The following is a 24,555-nucleotide window of genomic DNA, read 5'->3' on the forward strand; positions in this document are numbered from 1 at the left end:
CGCGGCTTCCTCCTTCCGCCTTCCCCTGCCCGCCTTCCCCCTCCCCGCCCCGCGCCGCTCCCGTCCCGCCGCGGCCGGAAAGCGCTCCGCTGCCGGGCACCGCGTTCACGACATAGCGGGGCGGCGGCAGGTCCGTGACCATGTTCGGGGCGGCGGCGGCGGAGGAGGACGACGCGGACTTCCTGTCCCCTGCCAGCGGGTGAGCGGCCGGCGGGGCGCAGCCGGGCTACCACTCTCTCCCCGCCGCTGCGAGGGGGCGGCGGCCCGGGCAGGCCGCGGGGCGGCGGCCCCGGCGAAGCCCCTTTGCGGTGAGCGTCGGGCCCCGCGCGGGCGGGCCTCCCGCTCTCTGCGCAGCCCACGGCCGGGCCTCGCTCCTGCCGGGCCCGGTGAGCGGCGGCCGGGCCCGGGCCCTGCGGGGCCCTGCGGAGCCCTCCCCAGCCCTCCCCGCTGCCGGCTCCGCGGGGTCTTCTCCGGTCGGCGAAAAGCACCCGGCGGGGTCGGGCCCACGGCGAGGATCCGTCCTTCCGTGGCTGGATTTAGCGCCGCGTCTGTGTCCCCCTCTCCTGTCCCGCTTCGGTGGGGGCGGAGGGGGAGCCCGGTGCCCCCGGGAAGGGGCTGCTTGCCAGAGGGGGCTCCGTGCGGGCCCCGCCGTCTGGCCGGCGGGGCGGGAGGCAGGCAGGCGTGCGGCAGCCTGGGCCCGGGGGTCTCCGGGGCCTGAGTCCGCCAGCCTGGAGACCCGGGCAGGGTTTCCTTCGTGAGCCCTCCAGAAGGAGAAGGAGCGGCTGCTCGGGGCTTGCTGCTTGTGCTGGAGAGGATGGGTGAGAGAAACGGGGTGGTTTTGCTTGAATAAGGGTAGAAGTGGGAGGTCCTGAAAATGCTGGACTGGGGGATTTTTAAACAAGGATGGCTATTTCAAGCGTGTTCAGCACCTTTCAACTTTTGTTGGTATCATTTTAATGTGTAGCACATTCAGGTTTTCATACAGTGTGTAACTTGTTGCCAATTGAAGATTCCTCAGCACTTGTAATTTCATCTGTGCTCACTCCTCACCCTCTTCAAGGATTTTCAGTTTAACAAGTCTTGTAAATTAATCCTCTCTCTTTTTAGTAAATAGTTATTTTTAAAGCATCTCACGTGAAGTGCTGCAGGTCCACTGACAGTGGTGTTGTCCTTTGTGAATTCTGCTTCATAGTTTGAATTATTCACTTGTCCCGTGACACCAGGAGTAGGTGAGCTTAAATGGGCTTAAAGCAGTAAAACTGCAAATGACATGTCTTGTAGGAATAACCTGCTTGCCTGCAGCATTAAAGCTTCAGCCCTTTGATGGAAAAGCATCTACCATTGTAAAACTTAATGGAAGAATAGTTTCCTGGACATTTCAAGAAGAAAAATTCTAGTGCTGAATGGTGGCTTCTCTGTTGCTGCATGTTTTTTTCAGCAACTATTTCATATGAGGGTAGTCCTAGTCATTGCTTTAAAGTAACTTCTTTTTTGGTGTAGCTTCAGTACTTGTTTGTTCCTTAGAGTAGCTTTTGAGGAAATGAAACATGGTTGTACTGCTTACCCCAGCCTCTTCATCTACAAGTTCTGCTTAGTCAAAATTAAATGACTAATTAGTGTAGAGCTGCTTAACATGCATCCCTTTGTTTCTCTCTAAAGTGATGGTAAACACTTTATATTTTATGTACCTTATAATTAATGGTGTTCCTTACCTATAAAGCCCATGTTGAATAAGGTGAATTAATTAACTTTTCTTTCTAGTGCTAGATTGGCCTCTCTCTTTGGTCTGGATCAAACAGTCTCAAGCCATGGAAATGAATTCTTCCAGTACACTGCACCAAAGCAGCCTAAGAAGGGTCAAACAGCAGCTGGTAAGTAACTGGGCTTGAGCATGGGGAAAAAACTTAACAGCATGTGTCTTGCTGGGAGAATGAGGGCCTTTGTGAAGAACAGCAGCGCAAATAATTCACTTAGCTTTTCTTTAATTATATTCTCTTCCTTTAGTCCCCTCTCTGCACCTGGTTACTCTAGAGGCCTTTAGTGACTTTGGAATATCACTCTTTGTGTTTTCACTCTCTTCTGGAGTTATTTTTTCCTTGGGGGAAGGAATGTGTCGTGGCATTGTCACTGGCCAGCAAATGTGGCAGTTCTGTATCACTGACAGGTATTTCTGCTTTTTATTCTTCAGCAGGTCAGGCAGCCCAGAAGGCTCCTGTGGCCCCAGCAGCTTCAGGAGCACCATCAGTGTTCATGGCCACCGCGGTTCATGCTTATCGATAGTAAGTGCAGTGGTGGTTTTCTGCATGACCTTTTAGAATCTGTGTGTCCGAGAGATTAAGACCTAGTCACAGAGGGCAGATATTTTTTGATGAGTGGGGAGACCATTGGTTTATAGACATGTCTGCATGGTGGAAATGCTGCAAGTCAATGCAAGTTTCTGCTCAAAAAAAGTTTCAGTTATTGTGCTGCAGTTCAGGGTTATGCAGTTATCAAATAAATAGCAAGTTCTGGATTTGGCCATTACAGGGAATTGCGTCCTGGGGTGCTGGCCTGACATTAGCCCTGTTTCCAGGCAGCTGTCAGATGCTTATGTCTCATACATTCCCTTGTGGAGAACTGAGGCATGGGCATAGAGTGACAGCAGTAAAATTCTCCGTCCATTTGACACCACCATCATGTAAAAACTCATTTGCCCTGGATCTGTGGAAGAGAGCAGTTTTCAACTCAAACTCTATAATGTACAGTCCTGTAATCTGTGGGCAAGCAAGAAAGTTGTAGTGTCTTTAAGCTAAGAAAGACTGCCTAACAGTTTAGGCATGAGGAAAAGGACCTGAACTCTAAAGAAGAAAAGATCAGCAACAGTAGAGAGAAATCTGAGGCAGGGGTTGTTCTGCAGCTGAATATCTCGCTTGTCTTCCAGTACAAATGGGCAGTACTTGAAGCAAGGCAAGTATGGAGCAGCTGTAGTGGGAAACCATGCTACTAAAGAGGTGAGAAACACTTCACTTTAACATTTTCATGCTGAAAGTGCACTGGTATGAGGCAGTGTTTCTCTGAGCTCACCAGAATGTCTTTGCTTTTGATGTTGGAGTTCTTAGTTCCACTGCTGCTTATGCCTTCCTGCCCTCCTGGGTTTACTTATGGCTTAGCCATGTAGCTTGGTGACATCTTTCTTTTCTGCAATCCATGAGTTTGTAAGATCTCTTACAATTTGTGCCTGAAATATTTTGCAATGTTTCAGGCACTGCACCTCTTTTTTAATGTTTCTGGAAGTGATTTTGATGTTTAGTCAGAATGTCTTTGGACAACCGGATCACAAGTCTGTACATGTGGAAATCAATATAAAGCAAAATTTTGTCCAGTAGTACAGTTTAAGTAAGTTGTTTAGTAAGTTTTGTTATTTTGGTATCAAAAATATCTCTCTTCCCAAATACTCATCTAAGAACACAGCACTGGGGTGCCCAGTAAATTGGTGTGTTTAAAAGATACTCTGATCTGTCCTTGGTGTTGGTATTTATGGTGTTCGTATCCCCCTGGTTCTTAGTTCTTGTTGTCTCACTAAGTTGCTTCTGCTTTGGCAAGAACAAAAAAAAAAGTAGTTTAGTAAACTAATTCCTGAGTCACTGATCAGTGTTCAGGTGTGGCATTCATGGGGGAGCTGGGAAGGATAGGGCTAGCAGAAGGAAGCTCACACAGCCTTTCTCAGGCTGCCTTTGTAATATCACAACCTGCACAGCTGGGAACAGTAGCAGATTACTCCCGGTTCACCACCTAGCTGTGTTGAGTGAAGAAGCCATTGCTATAGGTACATAAAGGAAAGCACTTTTCCTTACTAGATTGTGTCTAGTAGAGCCAAATATGTCAATATAATGTTATATCTGCATTGTTTAGTACTTGGAAAGCTCCCTCCAACTTACTATTACTCAATCTTTTAAATTGTTTTATGTCTGTATACCATGTATTATGAGTTTTATGTATTGAAGGGTTAATGCACCATCTTTTTACACAGTAGCTGTGAAAAATGTGGAAATAGTTAAAGCATCTTGCTTACTGCAAAATATGTAGTTTGAATTGCTCTATTCCTGTAGCTAAATAAAGCCTGTCTATTTTCAAGGGTTTTTAATAGATTACAAAATTGCGTTAAGTATTTTTGCTGTGAAAAATGCTGCGGCAAGGTGTATTTGGCAAATAAATACTGTAGCCTCAGGCTCACAATCTGATAAAGCACGTTAGAATTGAAGATATTTTGAGTTTCTGCTATTTGCTGTTCTTCCCTGCCCAATTCCTTGTGGAATCCAGTACAGGATCCTCCTTTACATCAGTCAGCAGCAACAGATCGCAACTGCAAGGATCCATCCAGGCTTCATATTCACGGTAAGACTCTGGATGAGAAAGCTTCCAATGATCTGTATTGTTCACAGCAAACAGGAGTTGACTCTGAAATGCTTTCTTAAATCTTAGATTATAGCCTTTGAGATCAAACATCTGACTGACACAGCAAGAGGTGTCACAGTGAGTAGGAGCGCTGTTCTGCTCCTCCTCCTAATGTGTATTGCACAAGAGACTGTGCAATACAGCACAGAGCACTTCATCAGTAGATTTCATAATGCAAGTTTGTACACTGTAGGAGGTATATTATTACCTCTGGATCACAGAGGAGATGTTTTGAGTTTTGCAGTCCTACAGTGGATAGAAACAACAAAATTCCTCTTGCGAATAATTTGTAGTTAAGTGACTGAGAGAATATGCCTGAACAAGCAGAAGGAAATGGCAGCAACAAAATGTTTTCTCTCAGAAATTTGACACTCAGCATTTTCCTGCTTATAAGAACAATTTGGCGCATTGTAAATCCTAAAATGGGATGTTTTCTGCCAGTTTTCAAAAATTGGTGTGTTGATTTGGTACTCTTAGCTTGTCATCAGGTGACATAAAATTTCTTGGTTTGATAAATAGATATTCTACTCTGAAATAGTAGAATTTTAGTCCAGATTTCTGACCAGGATGCTAGCTTGTGCTTTAGTTTTATAAGCACGTTTTGAAAGATTAATGGGTTATGTACTCAGCTGGTGATGACATGGATTTTTAGAAGTGAGGAAGGAGTAACACCTCCAATCGATTCTGGAAGTCTAAATGTAATCAATACTTACAAAAAGTAGATTACTTACACTTAAAAATCTCAGTATATATTATAGAACCTAGCTTCAAAGAAGCTTGTGAAAGCTTTCACCATCTTGTGAAAGCTGCAGCATCTATGAAGAACTTAATATTTGCTCAAGTTTTTGAGTTATAATAATTCTTCCACAATAATGAGCATGTAAATAAAAGCTAATCTGTGCATTCTGGACTTGGGTGGTAATACAGCAAGATTCTTCCTCTGCCTCTGCTTAATTTCAGTAGCTCTTATTTTAAGCTTCTTTTGGATGTGGATTTTTTTTTTATTTTAGTTGAATGCATCTTTCCATGTATAACATAGGACTGATTTCCTTTCCCACAGGTTCAACCCAACAATTACAGTACGTTCTATGATGATCAGAGACAAAACTGGTCCATCATGTTTGACTCAGAAAAGGCAGCAATGGATTTCAGTAAACAGGTAACTACTTAATCTGTGTGAGGTATGACTTGCTGGCCTGTTCAAAACAATAGGCAAATCAAGGTGTATCTCTGAGAGCACCTTATAGCTGAAAGATTGTAAGTCAGTCGTAGTTTTTCATTGAAGTTCTGCTTTGAGTATCTGCATGACTGTGATTGAGGCAAATCTGTGATGAGCCTGGCTGAGTTTTGTTCATTAGATACAGGCCTCTCTGAGGCAGGGAGCCTGTTACTTCTGATGGGATTTTTAATCAAGATTCTCAACTACCTTAAGACCAACAGTTCTGCAGAGCAGAAAGTATTCACTACTTGTATAGCTCAGCAAAATTCAGCACAAGGAAACATGGAACACCTCTTAAGTGCATCTGTAACCTGGGCTTGATCAGTACAGTAAGAAATGGATCAGATTTGTAATGAATCGTAGTGGAACTTCCACTCTGTTTTAATGGCCAGAGACATTGATAGGCTTTCCTTCTGCAGGTATGCATTGCCAAATGCAACAGCTCCCCAGTGCTTGATTCAGTCCTCTACCAGGATCTCCTTCTTGGAGAAGGGCAGGGAGTAGAAGGAGGAGACTCTCTGGAGATTGCCTATACGGGTTGGCTGTTCCAGAACAATGGGCTTGGACAGGTAAAAACATTTCTGCTACCTCCTAATATTAAGTGAGCGTGATAGTCCCTGGAAGGAACCTACCACATCTAGCATAGTATTGGTGCTGATGTTAAAGGTATTTTTTCAGTCACTGATGGCACCATAAGTGAGGTCACATGTGTTACCTGTAGAAGGGATTCCGTTACTGTTCAGGAGGAGGTGATTGAGATGCTTTTAACTTTCATAGGCACTCTCACACATTAATGAAAATGGTGAGAAGGGACAATGAAGCCTAGCTATGCTCCTTTGAAATGGCTTGGGGAAGTGGTAAGAAGGCCTTATCTGACACAAAGCACATCTCCAAATGTTAAAAGAATGAGATTGGTTTTACATCTATAGCTGTGTCCAATCCAGGTTGCTTATTAGCAAAATAAATGCTTTGATGTTTCAAAGCATTACTTTTAAAACACTTCTACTGGTTTTACTATTGGCAAAATTCATGGCAAAGGGTTTTGCATTTGCATCCATCTGCAGTTGAATCTTTTTGCTATAAAAAAGGGCTTTCTGTTTTTAATCTTTAGGGGATTTTTTTCTTTTTCTTGGCCTGCCTGGCATGCTTCTCTCTATGTACCAATGGTACATAGCAGAGCCTACTTCTAATCTCCTGAAAGACTTGTTCAACTGCATATGTCTTAGTTTAACATACAAAACTTCTAGACCATTGGTTGCTTCTTGATATAAGCCTGTTATGTAGTGTTTTACTTGGCCCATCCTGTCCTGACCATCAAGCTCAAAGCAGTTATAAAGTCTGAGTCTCCAGCTATTACTCACTTTAAGAAATTGCACTGTGCAATGGAATAGAAGGTCTAGCCATGCTCTGTCTTACATCTGTTGAGAAGTAATTTTGGAAGTAGCACATAAGAGATTCTAAGAGTTCATGGAATGTGTAAAGTAGCATTCAGAATCTTGAAACAGTTGGGAAATTAATGTATTTTGTGTTTTTGTTCAACTCTCTAGGTGTTTGACTCAAATGTTAACAAAGACAAGCTGTTGCGGCTAAAGCTGGGATCTGGGAAGGTCATCAAGGTAGAACCTCTGACACTTTAATAATTGAAGTCTCAGAGCTATGAATTACTGAAGATCTTCAGGATTCATATATGCTGTTTCTGTTACATGTTTTGTTTGATAGAAAACACTCTGCAACAGTGACTCACTCAAACTTTGTCGTCATAGTTTGCACAGTATAGCCAAGTCTCCTCAATGGCAGTGTTAGAAAGAAGTTGTCCTATTTGGTAAAAAGGAAGCTTCCCGTTTTCAAGAGCTGGGGCTTTTGGGTTTTTTGTCTTTGTTTTTGTGGAAGGCACTTAATCCATTACCTTGTTCTCAGGGTACCCTATCTCTAAAGGAAGATTTCAATTTGAGAACAACTTCAGATTCTAAAGGCTAAGGAGTATCAGGGAGTGCGAGAGGGAGATAGATTGGTGGAGCCGCACCCTACCATCCCTGGGGCCAAGGCAGCAGATGGAGGCCCCACAAGGAGCAGAGGATCCCCTACCCTCTTGCCAGCAAGCAGAAGGAGGGGACCTAAGAGACTGGGGGGAATGGAAACGGGTCCCTGCCCAGGGCGGCAGGTGAATCCCCTCCTGGCCTCCCTCACCTTCCCAGTTGCCCTCACATAACAGACATGGGGCTCTGGAAGTTGAGGACCAGGCAAGTGGGGAGGGAGGTGAAGGTCCAGCCAGGGGGTTGCTGAGGGTGAGTCAGTCAGCCCCATGCATTACGACTGCCGCTGTTAAGAAAAAAAGGAGGGTAATTGTCGTAGGCGATTCCCTCCTGCGGGGAACTGAGGGCCCAATATGCTGTCCTGACCCATCCCACAGGGAAGTCTGCTGCTTCCCTGGGGCCCAGGTTAGGGACATTACTAAGAAACTTCCCGATCTGGTACGGCCCTCCAATTATTACCCGCTGCTGGTTGTACAGGTTGGCAGTGACGAGGTTGCGGAGAGAAGTCCAAAAGTGATCAAAAGGGACTTCAGGGCACTGGGGTGATTGGCTGCAGGATCAGGAGCACAGGTAGTGTTTTCCTCTATCCCATCAGTGGCAGGGAAGAATGCTGAATGGAACGGGAAACTCACCTGAGCGGTTCATATGGAGTGTGCTCAACAGGCATGTGCACAGGACACCAAACTGGGTGGGAGTGTCGATCTGCTCGAGGGTAGGATGGTCCTGCAGAGGTATCTGGACTGATGGGCCAAGGCCAACTGTATGACGTTCAACAAGGCCAAGTGCCGGGTCCTGCACTTGGGTCACAACAACCCCATGCAACGCTACAGGCTTGGGGAAGAGGGGCTGGAAAGCTGCCTAGCCGAAAAGGTCCTGGGGGTGTTGGTTGACAGCCAGGCTGAACGTGAGCTGGCAGTGTGCCCAGGTGGCCAAGGCAGCCAACAGCATCCTGGCTTGTATCAGGAATGGTGTGGCCAGCAGGAGCAAGGAGGTGATTGTCCCCCTGTACTTGGAGCTGGTGAGGCTGCACCTGGAATACTGTGTCCAGTTTTGGGCCCCTCAATACAAGAAAGACATTGAGGTGCTGGAGCGTGTCCAGAGAAGGGCAACAAAGCTGGTGAAGGGTCTGGAGCACAGGTCTTATGAGGAGCGGCTGAGGGAACTGGGGTTGTTTAGCCTGGAGAAGAGGAGGCTGAGGGGAGACCTTATCGCTCTCTACAACTCCCTGAAAGGAGGTGGTAGTGAGGTGGGTGTTGGTCTCTTCTCCCAAGTAGTTAGTGATAGGACGAGAGGAAATGGGCTCAAGCTGTGCCGGGGAGGTTTAAATTGGATGTTAGGAAAAGTTTCTTCCCGGAAAGGGTGGTCAAGCATTGGAACAGGCTGCCCAGAGAGGCGGTGAAGTCACCATCCCTGGAAGTGTTCAAAAAAGGGGTAGACGTGGCACTTGAGGACATGGTTTAGTAGGCATGGTGGTGTCGGGTTGATGGTTGGACTGATGATCTTAGAGATCCTTTCCAATCTTAATGATTCCTAGTTTTCACTTTCATTAAAAAATAATGCAGCCCCCAAGCCAGGAAACATGAAATTGCTACTCTACCCTTAATTGGTTTAGTGGTGGACTTGGTAATGTTAGGTTAATGGTTGGACTGGATGATCTTAAAGGACTTTTCCAACCTAAACAATTCTATGATTCTTCCTCACTCATTGTGCTTCAGAAGCAGAGCATCAGATAGCTCTGATACAACACCTGGGAGAAGGGCATGGGAGGGCGAAGACAACTGACAAGTTTTAGGATGGTCTAGTAAAAGATACTGCCTAGAGTGGTTTTACCCTCTAAGTCAAATCATGAGCATTTTGACTGTAATAGTTTTTCAGTCCAGGTGGCATGGTACTCCCTTCCATAAAATCAGGTTGTGAATCAGAGATGCTTTTAAGTCACTTCCATTACCTGAGTAATTCATATATGACCTGTTACAAGTTCCTTTACTGAAGATGCAGTATTTTTCTGCTTTATTTTTTTAACATGTATCTTCTTATTAATGTTGCCTGGGTGTAGTAGTCATCCTGTTAAATACTGGCATCCATTTGACAGTTTGCATTGCTCTGATTTCTAAATCTCCTTTGCTACAACTGTTTTCTGTGGGTGCTTTGTAAATCTAACTATAGCAATTCAGAAGTGATCTCTCAATGACATGGAGTCCCGTTCTTACCCAGAACATGGAGAGAGGTCGCCCTGCAAGCGACGTGCAGCTGCAGAATTTGTGCATGCAGCACAGCATGCAGTTCTTTCCTCCAGGATATCAGTGTGATCCATGATAGCTGCTTAAGTTACAGTATCTAAAACTTGAGCCAGGTGTCTGTAACCATACAGAGACCTGGAAGCCTGCAGCCTTCATGCTAGAGATTGCTCTATCTGTTTGATTTCATTATGAACATGTCGGGAGCTGCATCTTGATTCTTAAGTTAATGTTGCAATTTATAATTGGCCATTATGACTTGTAAGACTAAGGTTTAGTGCTGCAGAGTGAAAATGAATAGGATTTTACAAGAATCTCTCTATATGTGTTCTGAATCTTCTATAACTGGGGCCTGAAGCAGTCTTAATCAGTGTAATTAAAAAAAACTAATGTCCCTAATCAAACTGTTTGCTTTCTCTTTTGTGTCTCTGAAAATCAAAGGGCTGGGAAGAAGGAATGATGGGGATGAAGAAAGGAGGACGAAGGTATCTCATTATTCCTCCAGCATGGGCCTATGGGGCTCAGGGAGTGGCTGGCCGTGTCCCTCCAGACTCTACTTTAGTTTTTGAGGTGGAAGTTAGGCGGGTGAGTGTCTCCTGCCAAGCGTTTATTTTACATCTGCTTTGTGGCTCTTGGGTGGCAGCGTCTGTCCGCAAGGTGAAAACCTGCTGTTGGCATGAGAACTGCAGCTCAGCAACTGTTACAAACCAAATACCTCAGGAAGATACCTATCTTTTTAATTAAAAAAAAAAACAACCCACAGAACCCTAAACCCAAAAAATCCCTCTAGGCTGTTTACTAAGACATGTCTGTTCTAACTGTCTTGGGATCTTTTAATTGTCTTCTTTGTGAGTCACTTGAGAAAACAAAATGCTCATAGTGAGGGATGACAGGATCTAAAGACTCAGCTTCTCTAGTTCTGAATCAGTTGTATGCTTTTACTTGAAGTGCATGAGCTTGACAAAGGAGTAGTCATCAAAAGTGAGTGAGTTGCTGAAAACTCTTTTGGGAACCCAGAAAAAACATCTTTTTTTGTTACATGCTTTTTAAGGTGAAGTTGGTAAAGGAATGCTCTGGTTCGGATGGGCAGAGTGTTAGTTCCAGGGATTCTCCTGCACCTTCTCCAGTACCCAATTCAGATGGCTTGTCTGCAGACACTGGTTTATTGCCTCCATCTACGATACCTCCAAAGCCTGGGTAAGAAGCAGCACAGGTAACACAACTTGCTGTATTAAAAGATGGCAATGCTCATAAACACCTGGCACAGTGCTGCATTAACACATCATTTGGCAAATGTGGGTCCTCTGTGTGCCAACTTAGTGCCATCGGTGTGGCAGAGGAATGCTTGCTAACAAGACTTGCAGGAAACTTTCTGCTTGAATGCTGACTTTCAGATTTAAAGAAATTGAAATGGGCACAGATGGAAGAAGTCATTCCTCTATAGCATTACTGAGATCTGGTGTGATTAAGCTGTATGGGTACTGCTACAACAGCTTTCTCATCTCAGGTGGCAGTATAGTCATAAGTTGGTCTTAGGTAATGGCTCATTTGTTTAATTGCAAATTTTACATTGTCATTTGTTGCTTAAATTAACTAAATGAATCAGTCTTAGTTTTTAGGGAGTTCAATTTCATCTTTGTTAACTTCCAATATCAACATACACCTTTTGGCTTTTCAGGGAGCCAGCTGTTCGGGCCAAATCAAACTCCATCAGTGAACAGCTAGCAGTAAGTGTTTCTGTTTTTTCCTGACTAATTTGAAGCCTTAAGTAGGGAAACTTGGTTGGTTTCACCTCTGCATTCAGTGTTGCTGAAGATAAAGTGAACATCATGCAAGCAAGACGCTTTCAAATGTTCACCTTACTAACAGCAGATTAGGGCCTTGTTTTTGAAGGGATTAGCAGAACATGAGGGACCTCAGTCCCAGTTCCTATTCTGAAATGCAAAGTTACCTTGACTGTGTGGATACTCACAAGGCTAGCTGTCATCTCAGATAAATGAATAAATTTGAAATGGATAACAAAGAGTAATTGGGACATTCAGTGTAAGTTTATATAGCTACATGAAAAGACTCTGTGTGTGTCTCGGGATAGAAAAAGCTGCTAAGCAGCTTCCTTAATTCATGTTTTCTTCCTGTTGCTGTGTTTTGTGCAGGGATAGATATTCTATGTAACTACAGCAGTGTCATCCCAGAAGGAGAGTATATAAAGCAAGTCAGATTAACAAATCCACAGTGTTAACTTGTGTGCTTGAAAATTAGTTTTTCATACGGTCATTGAAAAATTGAAAGAACCAGAATTACTAAGTCAGTGATTTAGAAGAGTGTAATCCTGATAGATGTGTCTAATGTCTGAAAAGCCTGGGCTGAGAGACAAAGGAGGAGTAACTGCAAACATTTCTTCTAGAATCCAGATGTAGCAAAGGCAAAGCTAATTTCTCGGATGGCTAAAATGGGACAGCCCATGCTGCCTTTCCTTGCTGGGACAGCAGGTAGTCAACTTGACTCCAGTGACTCGGAAATAGAGGTACATCACCAGTCACATAAGTGTGACTTTTTTTGATGCTTTTTCTACATTGCAAATTCATTAGTAGAATCGGTAGCAATAGCTCTCCCTTTGTACAGGGAAAGCATACTCTTGTTTCTGTGGCAAAAGGGTTTAACGATTCCACTGTTCTTACCTAGTTCAGTTGGGTTAACTGGATAATACCTAGTCTCAAGTGATCTTGGGTTCAAACTGTTCACTCATTCTTTAGCATTTGTTGTAATATGCAGAAATTTTTTTAGGATCCAAATACACTGAGAGGGACAGCACAACCAGTGACTTCATCTTCCATGAGACCATCACAGTCAGCTCATGCAGTACTGCCCACAGTGTCAACACAAGGTAATGTGCTGGTAAGCCTGGGACTGGTATAAGAAATTTCATTTCCTTGCAGGCTTCATGCGCAAGGGCTGTACAAATGGAGGCTTCCTTTCAGGAACTGAAATAGGAACTGACAGATAGCTTCTAATAACACTTGCTGATCCAAAGGTAGACCAATTCATAAAGCACAAGACTGAAGTCCTTGGAGTATGTCTTCATTGTGATCTTGTGCACACATTACTGCTTGAGGAAGAACAGCTGCAGTGCATGAGCTGCTCTGTCATGTGTGCTGTGGTGGCACAGATTTCTAGGACATGTGATTTGTAAATGGAACTGTTACAAATCTTTTCCTAGTGAACAGAAATTTTTTTTGTTTGAAAATGATGGAAATAATAGCGAAGGGCATCAGAGGGCTGGCAGCTCTGGAGTGGGCTTGATGTGTCTTCCCATGATTGAACAGTAATGTCAGCTGCTGGTCAGCTGAGCAGTCTTTACAGTTGGTCTGAGTAACATCTTGTGTCAGTAAACTTCAGAGCCACCTTTGAATGAAAAGAGGTTGTCTAAATGTAGCTAGAAGTGACATTTCTGTGAAAATGACTCTTGACCTTTTATCACTTGTTTGACTGGATTTAATTTTCACAAGGCTGCAGACAGGCTTGTGTTAAATTTTTGTCTGTTTAGTGACTTTTTTGGCCATTTCACACTGGGTGAGTTTAAATTATTTCTAGCTGCTTTATGGCATGCTGAATTTCTTTCTTCCCTTTCAGTACCTCAAGCATCTGGTTCTATACCCCCGGTATCTTCTGCTGCTTTAATACCTGCAACGATCCAGCCCCATTCAGCTCTGCCTGGAGGAGCACAGGGTTTTCAGGTACCAAAATGGAATCAAGGAGAATATTGGCACTTCTGTTCTTTCTGATAAGTCTTACTGTCTTCTCCATTGCTGGAAGCAAGGACTCTATAGCAGCATGTAAGCATGAGAATCCCAGGCTGCTTCTTGTGACTGTGCTTTGGCATTCTCAGGTTTCCATCACATGCCTCTTAGAATTCAGTCAAAAAGGGCTAATTTTCTGCCTGCTGATGGCTTCTTAAAGTTGAACTAAGAATTAATCAGTGTTTGTTTAATATCTGCTTTTGTGGTGGATGAAATAAAAACTTCCAAGTAGTTGTAGAGCAGGTGAAAACAAAAGCATTTTAGTTGAAATTTTTCTTGGTCATGGTCTGTTTTTCTGTGAGGGCTCATTTGCACACTTAACATGTTTATGGGTCATCTTTTTTCATCCAGCAAAAGAATAATCCTTTTAAAAGGCTTGTGGTGCTGCTGCTGTAAAGTGATGCAATCCGCTTGCTAACAAGGAAACTTTGGGGGCTTAACACACAATATATTTGCCACATGAGGTGGTGAAGACTTAGTACAAAGCTATTGTACAAACAATTCTATGAAGTCTAAAACCAAGCTTATTGCTCTATGGTTTCTGTAGTTATTTTCACTTAACCTATTTTCTGGAGGGTTTAGGAATCAAACAGTGGCCTATACTGTGTAAAAGCACTGTTTATTTTTAAAGGGTCCAGGCAGAGGAAAAAAGGTATTTGATAATGAATACTAACACTATGTGTTTTTTTTTTTTTAAAAAAAAAAAGAACACAAAACAACCCAAACAAAAAAACCTGACCACCTGCCCCCCCGCCCCCCAAAAACCCCCACAAAACAAAACCCCCCCAAAACTAAACCAAGCCACAACAAACCAACCCCCCCACCCTGGTGCAGTGCTTTGGCTTTGCATTTTCCTTGTGTTAAAAATGAGGAAGTTGTGGCAAGTAACAAGATAAAAAAGATAGGCTCTTCTGTTTGATGAAATAGAAACTAGTCATTAAAGTGAAGTTTTAATCTGACAGTGATTTGGATATATTGTTTTGAAAGTTTGACCCTGATGTCCTGAATTCTTGTAGAAACTAGGCCCCAGTTGTAATTTTTTTTTCCTTGCCTGAGAGAGTAAATTGATATGAGTGAGGTACTCCTAGCATTTAATGCATTCCTCAGTCTATTTAGCTGCTTCTGATGAGCACTGGGCAGTAAAGTTGCAGTAGAGTTGCGTTGCACTGTTTGAACCTTTGCTTGCAATAGCCTTGCATTCAAGTTAGCATAACTTCAGATTACTGCACATCCAGTAAGCTGCAGTGAGCTGTTCCTATGCTGATCTTTGCCTCTCAAAATGTAGGGTAATATGCTCTTGCTTATACTTCGGTAAATAAGGTAATTTACTAAGCTGTGGTAACTGGAACACATATCTAAGCCTTGAAAGAAGAGTGGCATTGGGTTTTTTTCCCTTTACTATGACTGTTTTGTAATTTGACTTCCTGCTCCCTAATTCTGTTTCTTTTCTTTCCAAATATCATCATTGCTCTGGGGCTTGAAAAACGTGAAAATTAAGTGTGTGTGTTGGGGTGAAATATCAAAACCTATTCTAATTTATTGAACTTATTCTGCAAGGCATATCCAGGAATGGCATTTGCTTACACCCAAACTGCTGCATCTGCTTCTCAGCTCCAGCCTGTAGGACAGATGTATCCTGCACCTTACCAAGGTATGTTTAAAAAAAGTATGCGCTTTTCAGAAGGCTGCAGTACCTGCAGTAAACTGTTTATAATGATAATTTAGGTAGCAATGGTAGCATACATGTTCATTTTGTCTGTAATGTCATGCTGTTTCACAAATTCTTATTTTTTTTTTATACCAAATAGGGGCAAACATTTCCCAATAAATATCTATCTTTTTCTTACCTTAAGGAACGTCATGCTGTGTGAAAGGGGAGGGAATTTCTAGGTGTATTCCCAAGGCTGTGTATTACTAAAGGTATTTTATAGCTGGTGCTTCCAGTTATAAATATAACTGTAATAGTAAATAGCTATTCTACCAGCCAGGGAAAGAATTTAAGAGTACATACAGGGGCGTTTACTAAGTGGGAGGATGTAGCCCCCAAAAAAGGCACAATCTAAGGAGGGCAAAAGGCATTTAAGGAATCATTTAAAAAAGATAAAAAGAATCCTTGTTGGTGATGACTTGAGTATAGCTGAACCTTTCTTGGAGCACGTTTTTTTCAGTTCAGAGTTTCAAAAGCCATCCTTCATTCCTATTGTTTGATTGTACCTCTTTGTGTACTGTTCTAGTGTGTCTGGGGGCTTCCCTCTTGTTGACCTAAGTGCTGTCAGGTGGCTCAAGAATTTCCTGTAGTCATAAACCTGCCTATTCATGTTATTTGGAAAATACCTATTTTATTAGTTTTCCAGATACCATGTCACTTTTATTTCTGGGAAGAGAGTGGCTGTCCTATCTGGCAAGCTTTGAACTGCTAAGCATTGCTTTTGATAGGTCTGTATGCAGGCATTTTCCCCTTGTGACTATAGCTCGCTCTCCTTTCCATTCAAGCACCCGGGGATGTTACTTCCTTTTTGATGACAGAAGCTCGGCAGCATAACACTGAAATCCGAATGGCTGTTAGCAAAGTAGTAGATAAAATGGATCATCTGGCTGCCAAGGTAATGTATGACATAGACAGGTTCGTTAACAATGTTACTGCTATTTGGTCTCCAAATCTAGTCTGAGGAGTTGGCTCTATTTAAATGCCTGCATTAAGTTTGGAAGTGATGTACCAACTCAAGGAAAATTCCGGTATTATCAGACCTTGAAGTGGCAGCAATTCAGCTACTATTAAAAAGCTAAGACTAGGCTTGAGCGAAGGTGCTGTCTCTTACTGTCTTAAGTGTCATACGATGCATTTTGTTTGGAGAGATTCACTGCCCTTCAGAAGGTCTCACGGTTGATACAGTAGCATATACCCTACAGCTGATCAGATGGAACAGTGAAATGGATCTTTGCAAATCTCTGACTCTTACCTACACCCATAAATTAATTGCATCTAGCTTAAGAATGGCTTATCCCTGCAGGTGGAGGAGTTGAAGAAACAAAACACCGGTAACAGCTCACTACTGCCTGGTATCTCCTCTGTTACTATGGAAGCCTCCATGATCATGAGCAATATCCAGCGCATAATCCAGGTGAGCATGGACAGCCTTATTTGACTACTTCCACAAGGAACTAGAGCACACTGTGTTATTCCTAGTGAGGATAGCTGTACTGGCTTGGTCCAAATGTCCATCCACCCATATGTTCTGTTTTTGTGTGGCCAAAAACAGCTGCCTAGGTAAGAGCATGAGATATACAATGATTTCCACTTCTTGCCCCTCAAAAAAAGCAGTTTGTGGTTTGGGTACTTTCCGAGTCAGAGTTGATATGCTGGTATTTAATAGGCCTTGGTAAAAGGTTCACGTGAGAGAAATTCAGCCTTTTAAACTGTTATGGACTTAACCCACAGCATCCAGCAGAATAGAGTTTCACAGCTGAACTACTGTGTCACAAGAACCACCTACTTCTGGTTTGCACTACTTAAGTCTTATGTTTTGTAGTTTTTCTAGGCAGCAGCCTTACAGTCCTGGGGTTTGTGGGTCAAAAAGTCAACCAGGCAAAATATTCTCTAGAATGTAGTTTGGCAACCACTGTCCGATGCCAGGGTTTCTGCTAAATGTAGTACGGTACCTTCCTGTGATGTTACCACAGGTGATAAGTCTCACCACTGTATTGCATCTGTACAAAATAAAGGTTTAGGTACTGCTGCAAGGAAGTCTGAGTAAGATGAATGTTCATGCTGGGCTATGCTTTAGGAGAATGAGAGACTGAAGCAAGAGATATTTGAGAAGAGCAGTCGGATTGAGGAGCAGAATGAGAAGATCAGTGAGTTAATTGAGCGGAATCAGAGGTAAGGAGTGGGAGGGTACAGCTTCTCTGCATCTGCAGAGACTTTCTAGCTTACACTTGGTTAGGCATAACTAGGAGGGGTGTTCTTTAGGTTGGAGACATGTTCTGATATCATTTTTTTTTTTTAAGGCATTAAAAGTGTGGGGTCGTGTGTCCATCCCACCCCCCCCACCCCACCCCCCCCCGGCATATCTCCAAAACTGTGGTTTACTGTAAATGTTAATGTGTAGAAGAGTGTGGGGGGGAGAGGCTCATGCTGTCTTCTTTGAGCATGCTTGCTGTGCTTCTGGGAGTTACTTTACTTTTGTTAGCTTTTTAGTAAGGTAGAAGAAATTGTGGGGGTTGTGTTGTCCCTAGTTCCACTGTTGAGTGTGTGTTCCATTCAGTTTAAGAAGGGGGAATAACTTGTTTAAGGAAATGGCAAAGGTCAGTGGTTATCAGGTTATCAAAACTCTTGACTGTGTGATAGGAACATTAGATTTGTTGCGAAGAGGTAAAGCACTTATCCAAACTGATAAAATCTCTGCTGTGCCAGGCATACCGATTCCACCCTTTTAAGATCAGGCTTTTAGTGCAGGAGATCATGCAAAATTGTCTGGGACTTGTCATGAGGAAAACTGCTTTGAAATAATCACCTTTTCTATCAGAGCCTTTTGCTCCCAGTCATGTATTTACATAAATGTTCATGCAGTCTTCCCCTGTTCACAGGTATGTTGAACAAAGTAACTTGCTGATGGAGCAGAGGAACCATTCGCTGCAAACAACAAATGAAAACACACAGGCAAGAGTGTTGCATGCAGAACAGGAGAAGGTAATGGTGACAATGAGCAGAGCCATAGACCTGTAGCTGCAGCCAGGAAAAGGGGCTGCTTGTTGCACTAAAACATGCTGAAGCCTTGTTCATAAAGTCTGAAGTCGGTTCTCTTACAAGACAACTGCAGTTCTGAACTTATGTTTTGAAAGATGTTTTGAGAAACAATTTGAATATTTTCATGGCTTTCATAACAATAGCAGCACAGAGGATATAAATGTAGATCTTTATGCTGTTGTAGCTTGAATATTCTTATCTTACAGGAAAGTGATTTATTGTTAATTTTGTCAGTATATGGCCAACATGTTGAGGAATTGTGTGTATCACAGGGCTTTGTCAGGTTGAAAATGTACTTTGTTCATTTAGTCACACTGGCAATTTCAGAAGGTTTTTTTATTCCTTCTGTTTATCTGATGCAGAGTGAATGTAGCTATAAGAAAAATTATTTCCTACTAGAGTTTCTTCATTGCACTTTTTTATACTTTTTTTATATACTAATCAAAAGCTGGTTGTTTCTACCAATAACATATTGTGCTTTTGTGAAAGCACAGTGGGAAGGCTATTGGGAAATAGCTTTCAAACCAGATAAATGCACTTACGCATGGCTGCATATCCTGTAATGTTCACTCATGACAGCCTAGCCCAGGTAGGCTAGCTTTGAGGTCTGCAACTGCAGTGTCTTCTATGCTTTCTCAAGCACTGGCTTCTTAAATTACTCCAAATTCAGTCTTGCACCAGTTGTGTATCTCTCCAGTTCAAATATGAGATGATAAATGCTTGCTCTGTATGAGAACCGTAACTCAGTGCACCTAAAAATGACAGAAAGTACAGCTTTCCAAAGTATGCTGGCAAGTGTGCCAAAGAATAGAGCAATATACAGCTGATAATTGTATGCTGGTGTGAGCAGACAATGAAGGAGAGCTGTATTTTTCTGCTGAGTGCCCAGGTCAGATACCCATAATAAGTAGGGAGTGTGAGAGATTCTAACCAGGAATAAGTCAGATTGAAATAATAAATAAAATTCCTTTATGTCAGTGAGCACAACATCCAGCTTGCGTGATAAGTACCTTGGGGAGGAAGCATCTTTTGGAAGTACAAGATATGATCTTCAGGAATCTTTTGGGCCTCATCTTCAACAGGACTCCACTTGATTCAGCAGTCACTGCCTAGGTGATAACACTACTACAGGAATAGACTTCAGGCTAAGACCAGAAAAGCCATGACTTGCACTGGAGAAGATTTCCCCTAGTTTTGTGAGAGTATTGACTGTAAATGAGGGCTGGTATTATTTCCTCTTCCTTTTATGTAACCTAGCTTGCTCTGTGACTGCAATTGCTGTGAGGTTACTATGGACAGACAGAATCAGGGAAGAGAATTTTAAGCTATTTTATCTATTCTTTACTTAAAAATAGGGACTCGCCATTTATTTTGTGATACAGGCCAGGCATCTGTACCCAGGATCACTGAGAAGAGGTATTAGTTAGTAGCTTGCTGCTTTTGGGTTGTAGATCTTTGACCCTGGCAGAGCAAGTCACAGCTTTTGATGAAGGCTTTGTGTACCATAATAGGTGATACTCCACACTCTCCAGTGCGTTGAAACGGTAGTCACGTGTAGGACTGCTCCTACATCTGTGGTGTGTAATGTACCTGTAAGCATACCTTTAGCTTCTTTCTTTTTAAGCCAGGCTTCACTACCTTTTTCTGTCTAAGCTTTTACAGTTCTTGGAATAATGGCTTCTCTGGCATGCCTTAGGCTCCTGTAATGAAGCATTTTGCTTTTCTGATGATGATTAATGCCTCTGCCTTTCAAGTTGTGGTGTTAACTCTTCCTGTTTCCTGTCACTGCTTTTTCTTCCTAGCACATGCTGCCAGTGGATCGGGGCTGGGACCAGGTGAGGCAGTGTGTCTGCTGACTGTGTAGGTGATAGATAATTGTGCCCTAGATAGTGCCAGCCCAGCTTCGTCTTGAACTAGCTAGAAGATGATTGGCATTAAAAGAATTGCCTCAGATCTTGAATTAGCATGGATCTTAACTTGGAAAAGGGCTCTATAACTGGCAGTGTAGCCACTGGCCCCCTCTTTCTTGGGGAGCCCTTTCAAAGAACTTTGTCACATTGCTGCTCATTTCACCTCCCCCACGGGAGAAACAGGACATGTAATTGTCAGAGCAGATACCGATCACATGAGATTCTTGGTACCTGAAAGCTGGAAGCTGGAGCTGAGCTAGTATAGATATGAAGCATTCACTGCAGAAACTTAAATCTAGTAACAGTTCCTGGCTAAAGATTTCCTTTTTATTTTTCTTTATTTGACATTAAAGACAAAGGCAAGTGTTAAAATAACCTTTAGATATGGTGTGGGGTTTTGTTTTGTTTTTAGCATGCTAGGAGTTAGTATTTTGAACTGCAGTGAGACATTTATCGAAACGTGATAGGAAAGCAGATCCGGTTTAGCCAGTCTCTGTTGAAATGCTGCCGCCTCTTTAAAATTAATGGTGTGGTATCCCAGCCTTCAAGGTCAGCACATACTCATCCTCACCATAGTTGGAACAATTTTGCTCACAGCTCTTCTCACAGCCAGAAGGTGGTGGTCTTAGTCTGAAGAGAAACGCTTTAGTTCTTTTATGGGGATAAAGCAGAGAGAAACTCCAGTTCTTCTGAACTTATCAGTTACAAGAACGTGAAAGCCTGTTGGGAGCCTGAATGTAGGCATAGATAGAGAAGCTGTTTAGGTATTCCCTGCAGCAAGTGAGGTCTTCTGACGGGTGTAGTTCTGTCTTTGCAGAGCATCCTCTGAATTTTGTGTGTCATGCAACAAGATTGGGAACTTGACTTTGTGTCTTTGTCTTGATGCCTTGAGCCTCTCCTAACATACTGTTTACAAGTTGTCTAACTGTATTGGTACCTGGTTTTACATGAGTCACTGACTTTGAGCAATACTAAATCTGAACAGGTCAACAAGTTACTGTGAGAACTATGCTCCAAAATGACGGCCTTGCCTGTGCGGGCACCTCAGGGTGACTATGTGCTGTGTGCTCTGGAGGAAAGGTGCTCTTTTGGCTGGAACAAGCCTACGTTTTGTGTAGCTTTTCAGTGATTTGTAAGTTTATTGAAGAGAAGATGTTGGAGCCCAGGCTTTTACTTGGATAGGTGTTGTCATAGCCTGAAAACTCTGAACAGAACCACCAGGTGCTGGTACTAGTCTTAAAAACACATTTAAGCTTTTCAGGAAAACTCACCAAGTTGAACTAATGTGGTGATGAGGTTGTTGGTGGCCTTGTGCAACTTTCTAGTCTGTCTGGACAGGTTACAACCAAACAACTCGTAGTAACATGGCAAAAAAGTTACCATTACCTCTTCAATTTGGAGATGTCTCTGAGGTGCTGGATCCCAGCACTTCCCTGATAAGGTCTCCAGTACCTTATCAGCTCTTCCTGTGAGAACAGTTGTGGTGCCTCCTCACTCTCACGTATCCTTTTTTTCCTCCCTTTTCCCTGCTCCATCTTGTGATACAGGCCAAAGTTGCAGAGGAGTTAGCAGCTGCCACAGCACAAGTTTCCCAACTGCAGCTGGAGTTGACTGCCCACCAGAAGAAGGAAATGGACCTGCGGAAACAGCTGTCTGCTGCCCTGCAGGAGGCAGAGCGACATGAGACGCAGCTCAACAAACTGCAAGCGCAGTTAGCAGGTAAGGCTTCTTGTACCTGTTCCATGAGAGCTCCTTATGTCATTCTTTTTCCTCTTTTATAAGTCATAGGTTTTTCCTTTCTTCTGGATTATCTATTCCAGCTTTCCCTAGGATCAGTCACAAGGGTATCAAAGAAGGATATTGATGCACTGAAATGTGTGAGGGGTACATGCATCCTTGTTACTACTAAAAGAAAAGTGGGCTGGAAAAAATCATCCTGGCACAGGGATGCCTTTTGCAGAAGCAATCTCTTTGCATTACTGTCTAACGTCTTGTAGAGGAACCAGAGATATTCCAGTGGTTGAAAAGTTGAGGTAAAAGCTGTGGTATAAGCATTGCCATTTCACAGAAGAGGCTCTTGATAAATTGTAGTTCCCACTACAGGTGCAAGCTGTGTTGTTGATTTCATTGTGCAAGAGACAGTGTTCCTTCCCATCAGCCCCCAAATGCGCTAACCTGAAATATGTGTAACACTGAAACCCACAGTAAAGTGTATTCTTGCAGAGCTCCACGAAGCCTCTGAGGACACTCAGACTAGATTCAAAGCTGAGAAGCAGAGCCGCAAACAGCTGGACATGAAGATTAAAGCATTGGAAGAAGAGCTAACGGACCTAAAAGTGGAAAAGGAGACTCTTGAAAGGGTATGTCCAGTGCCAGCATTACAGAGAGATGCAGGGTTTCAGTTGTTTGCTGAAATTTAACCCAACATTCTTGCTTGTAAATATGCAAGTTGGGTAAACCTTGACTCATCCGCAGGCAAAGTTCTCTGTGCTGGTGGATCCTTTATGCTTATGTGATTTTTTTTTTTTAAATGTCTTAGCCAGTAATATGTTAACCTTCCTACCTCTAAAATAATCTCAGCTTGATTTTAAAGTGATAAGATTCCCTGCTCAAAGAAGCTCTTTCTCACGAGAAAGAGATGCTACTTTGGTGCAGTCTGACCTATTCTATGTACTGTTCTGTATTGCAGAATCTTGCAGAGAGGAAGAAGAAATCCCTCTCAGAGAAAGCTCAAGCAGAGGAAGAGATGGAAGAAATACGCAGATCATACCAGCAGGAATTGGACAAGCTTCGACAGTTGCTGAAAAAGGCACGGACTTCAACTGACCAGGCAGCAGCAGAGCAGGTGAGGAGTCACAGGAGCTTCTCCAACAAATGTCTGGAAGGCTTGTAGGAACCTACAGGTAGGAAATAGTTGTGAAAATGCTCAGGTAGTGGAAGAATGAAAAAATTATCCAATTGATTTTAGGGGTTAACTTTAACACAGAGTTCACTTTGTCTTTCTAAATGTCTTTGCTGGTGTTTGCTGGCCGTGCTTCTGACTTCGGGATTTACACTGATGTCTTTCTAAGGAAGTGCACAATTTGAGTAGGCAGGAAGGCTGCTAGGTCCCAGTTGTTCTCTGACTCAAATCACAGGCCACTGACGTGGCTGCAGAGTTTTGGTGCAGCATTAATGCAGCATTGATGCAGGCTGGCATGCAGCATCAGATTTAGACTGTTAAAAGAGTGTGTCAAATTGAGGAAAGGAGAGGCACCCAATTGAGTTCATAGTAGAGAGAAGAATAAAAGACTGCTGATGAGTGAAAGACTGCTTAGAAACATGCTGAGAGATCTGAAATCTGAGCCAGACCTTCAGGCCTGCCTGAGGGATTGTGGCCGGAATTGAACTCTGAGCAGTGTGGGCAGGAGCTGGAGGCAGCTGCAGGGCTGCCACCTGCATGTAGGTATTCCAGCCTAGGACAGGAGATGTTGTCCAGCCCCAAGCTTTCAGCCATATGTTGTGCAAATACAGATTGTGTGTGTGTGTTCCTAATGATCTCTCTTACATGATGGGCAGCTGTCACTCATCCAGGCAGAACTGGAATCCCAGTGGGAAGCCAAATGTGAACGTACGCTGGCCTCTGCCAAGGAGCAGCATGTTAGACAGTACCAGGAGGTGTGTGAGCAGAGAGATTCCCTGCAGCAGCAGGTGTCCCAGCTGGAAGAGAAGGTAAAGGGCCGTTCTTCATTGCTGAAGTGTAATTCCAAATAACCAGTAACTGTAACCAACAGTCCTGTCCTGCCTAATTGTGGCTTGACTTTTTAATTTCTTGACTGTTACGGAATTTGGTCTTGTCCACAGAATGCATCCGTACTTGCATCTGTTACAGTGGGTTGGTGGGCTAGTGAATTTACTACTGCAGCTCTGAATGAGGGAGAGCCAAGATGATGTCAGTCCTGGACTAAAGCAACAGCTACAATCTCTTCTGCCTATCTGCACTGTTCTGAGTGACTGTTTTTGAGCAGAAACTGTTTTGAAGTGGGTGACACTGAAAGGGGCTGTAAACTGATGGGCTCTAGTTCTTTGTCTTTCAGCTTGCAGCACTAAAACACTCAAAAAAAGCAGAAGAGCAAAAATTGTCTGAGTTTCAGCAACGTTTGGAGCAACTAGAGCCTATCAAAGAGAAGGTAAAGGGA

The 24,555-nt window shown here is 43.2% G+C and overlaps 1 protein-coding gene across 2 annotated transcripts in view; it reads left to right on the top strand.

Moving 5' to 3' along the window:
• The first annotated feature begins 140 nt into the window (after window positions 1-140).
• Window positions 141-24,555, top strand: part of FKBP15 (FKBP prolyl isomerase family member 15) — a 29,889-nt gene continuing 5,474 nt past the window's right edge. The window contains exons 1-24 of one of the 2 annotated variants that reach the window (XM_075716384.1): window positions 141-199; window positions 1,762-1,871; window positions 2,189-2,279; window positions 2,921-2,990; window positions 4,300-4,374; window positions 5,495-5,593; window positions 6,073-6,222; window positions 7,201-7,269; window positions 10,365-10,508; window positions 10,975-11,120; window positions 11,602-11,650; window positions 12,328-12,447; window positions 12,708-12,807; window positions 13,554-13,657; window positions 15,278-15,371; window positions 16,214-16,323; window positions 16,732-16,842; window positions 17,506-17,600; window positions 18,308-18,410; window positions 21,925-22,096; window positions 22,601-22,737; window positions 23,067-23,222; window positions 23,936-24,088; window positions 24,454-24,546. In XM_075716384.1, the coding sequence (XP_075572499.1) occupies window positions 141-199; window positions 1,762-1,871; window positions 2,189-2,279; window positions 2,921-2,990; window positions 4,300-4,374; window positions 5,495-5,593; window positions 6,073-6,222; window positions 7,201-7,269; window positions 10,365-10,508; window positions 10,975-11,120; window positions 11,602-11,650; window positions 12,328-12,447; window positions 12,708-12,807; window positions 13,554-13,657; window positions 15,278-15,371; window positions 16,214-16,323; window positions 16,732-16,842; window positions 17,506-17,600; window positions 18,308-18,410; window positions 21,925-22,096; window positions 22,601-22,737; window positions 23,067-23,222; window positions 23,936-24,088; window positions 24,454-24,546 (2,610 nt within the window). Of the gene's footprint in view, window positions 200-1,761; window positions 1,872-2,188; window positions 2,280-2,920; window positions 2,991-4,299; window positions 4,375-5,494; window positions 5,594-6,072; window positions 6,223-7,200; window positions 7,270-10,364; window positions 10,509-10,974; window positions 11,121-11,601; window positions 11,651-12,327; window positions 12,448-12,707; window positions 12,808-13,553; window positions 13,658-15,277; window positions 15,372-16,213; window positions 16,324-16,731; window positions 16,843-17,505; window positions 17,601-18,307; window positions 18,411-21,924; window positions 22,097-22,600; window positions 22,738-23,066; window positions 23,223-23,935; window positions 24,089-24,453; window positions 24,547-24,555 lie in introns of those variants that run through there. The other variant, XM_075716386.1, reaches the window with a different exon arrangement.

This window comes from Pelecanus crispus, chromosome 9 (genome assembly GCF_030463565.1).
Source record: "Pelecanus crispus isolate bPelCri1 chromosome 9, bPelCri1.pri, whole genome shotgun sequence".
Lineage (NCBI taxonomy): Eukaryota > Metazoa > Chordata > Aves > Pelecaniformes > Pelecanidae > Pelecanus > Pelecanus crispus.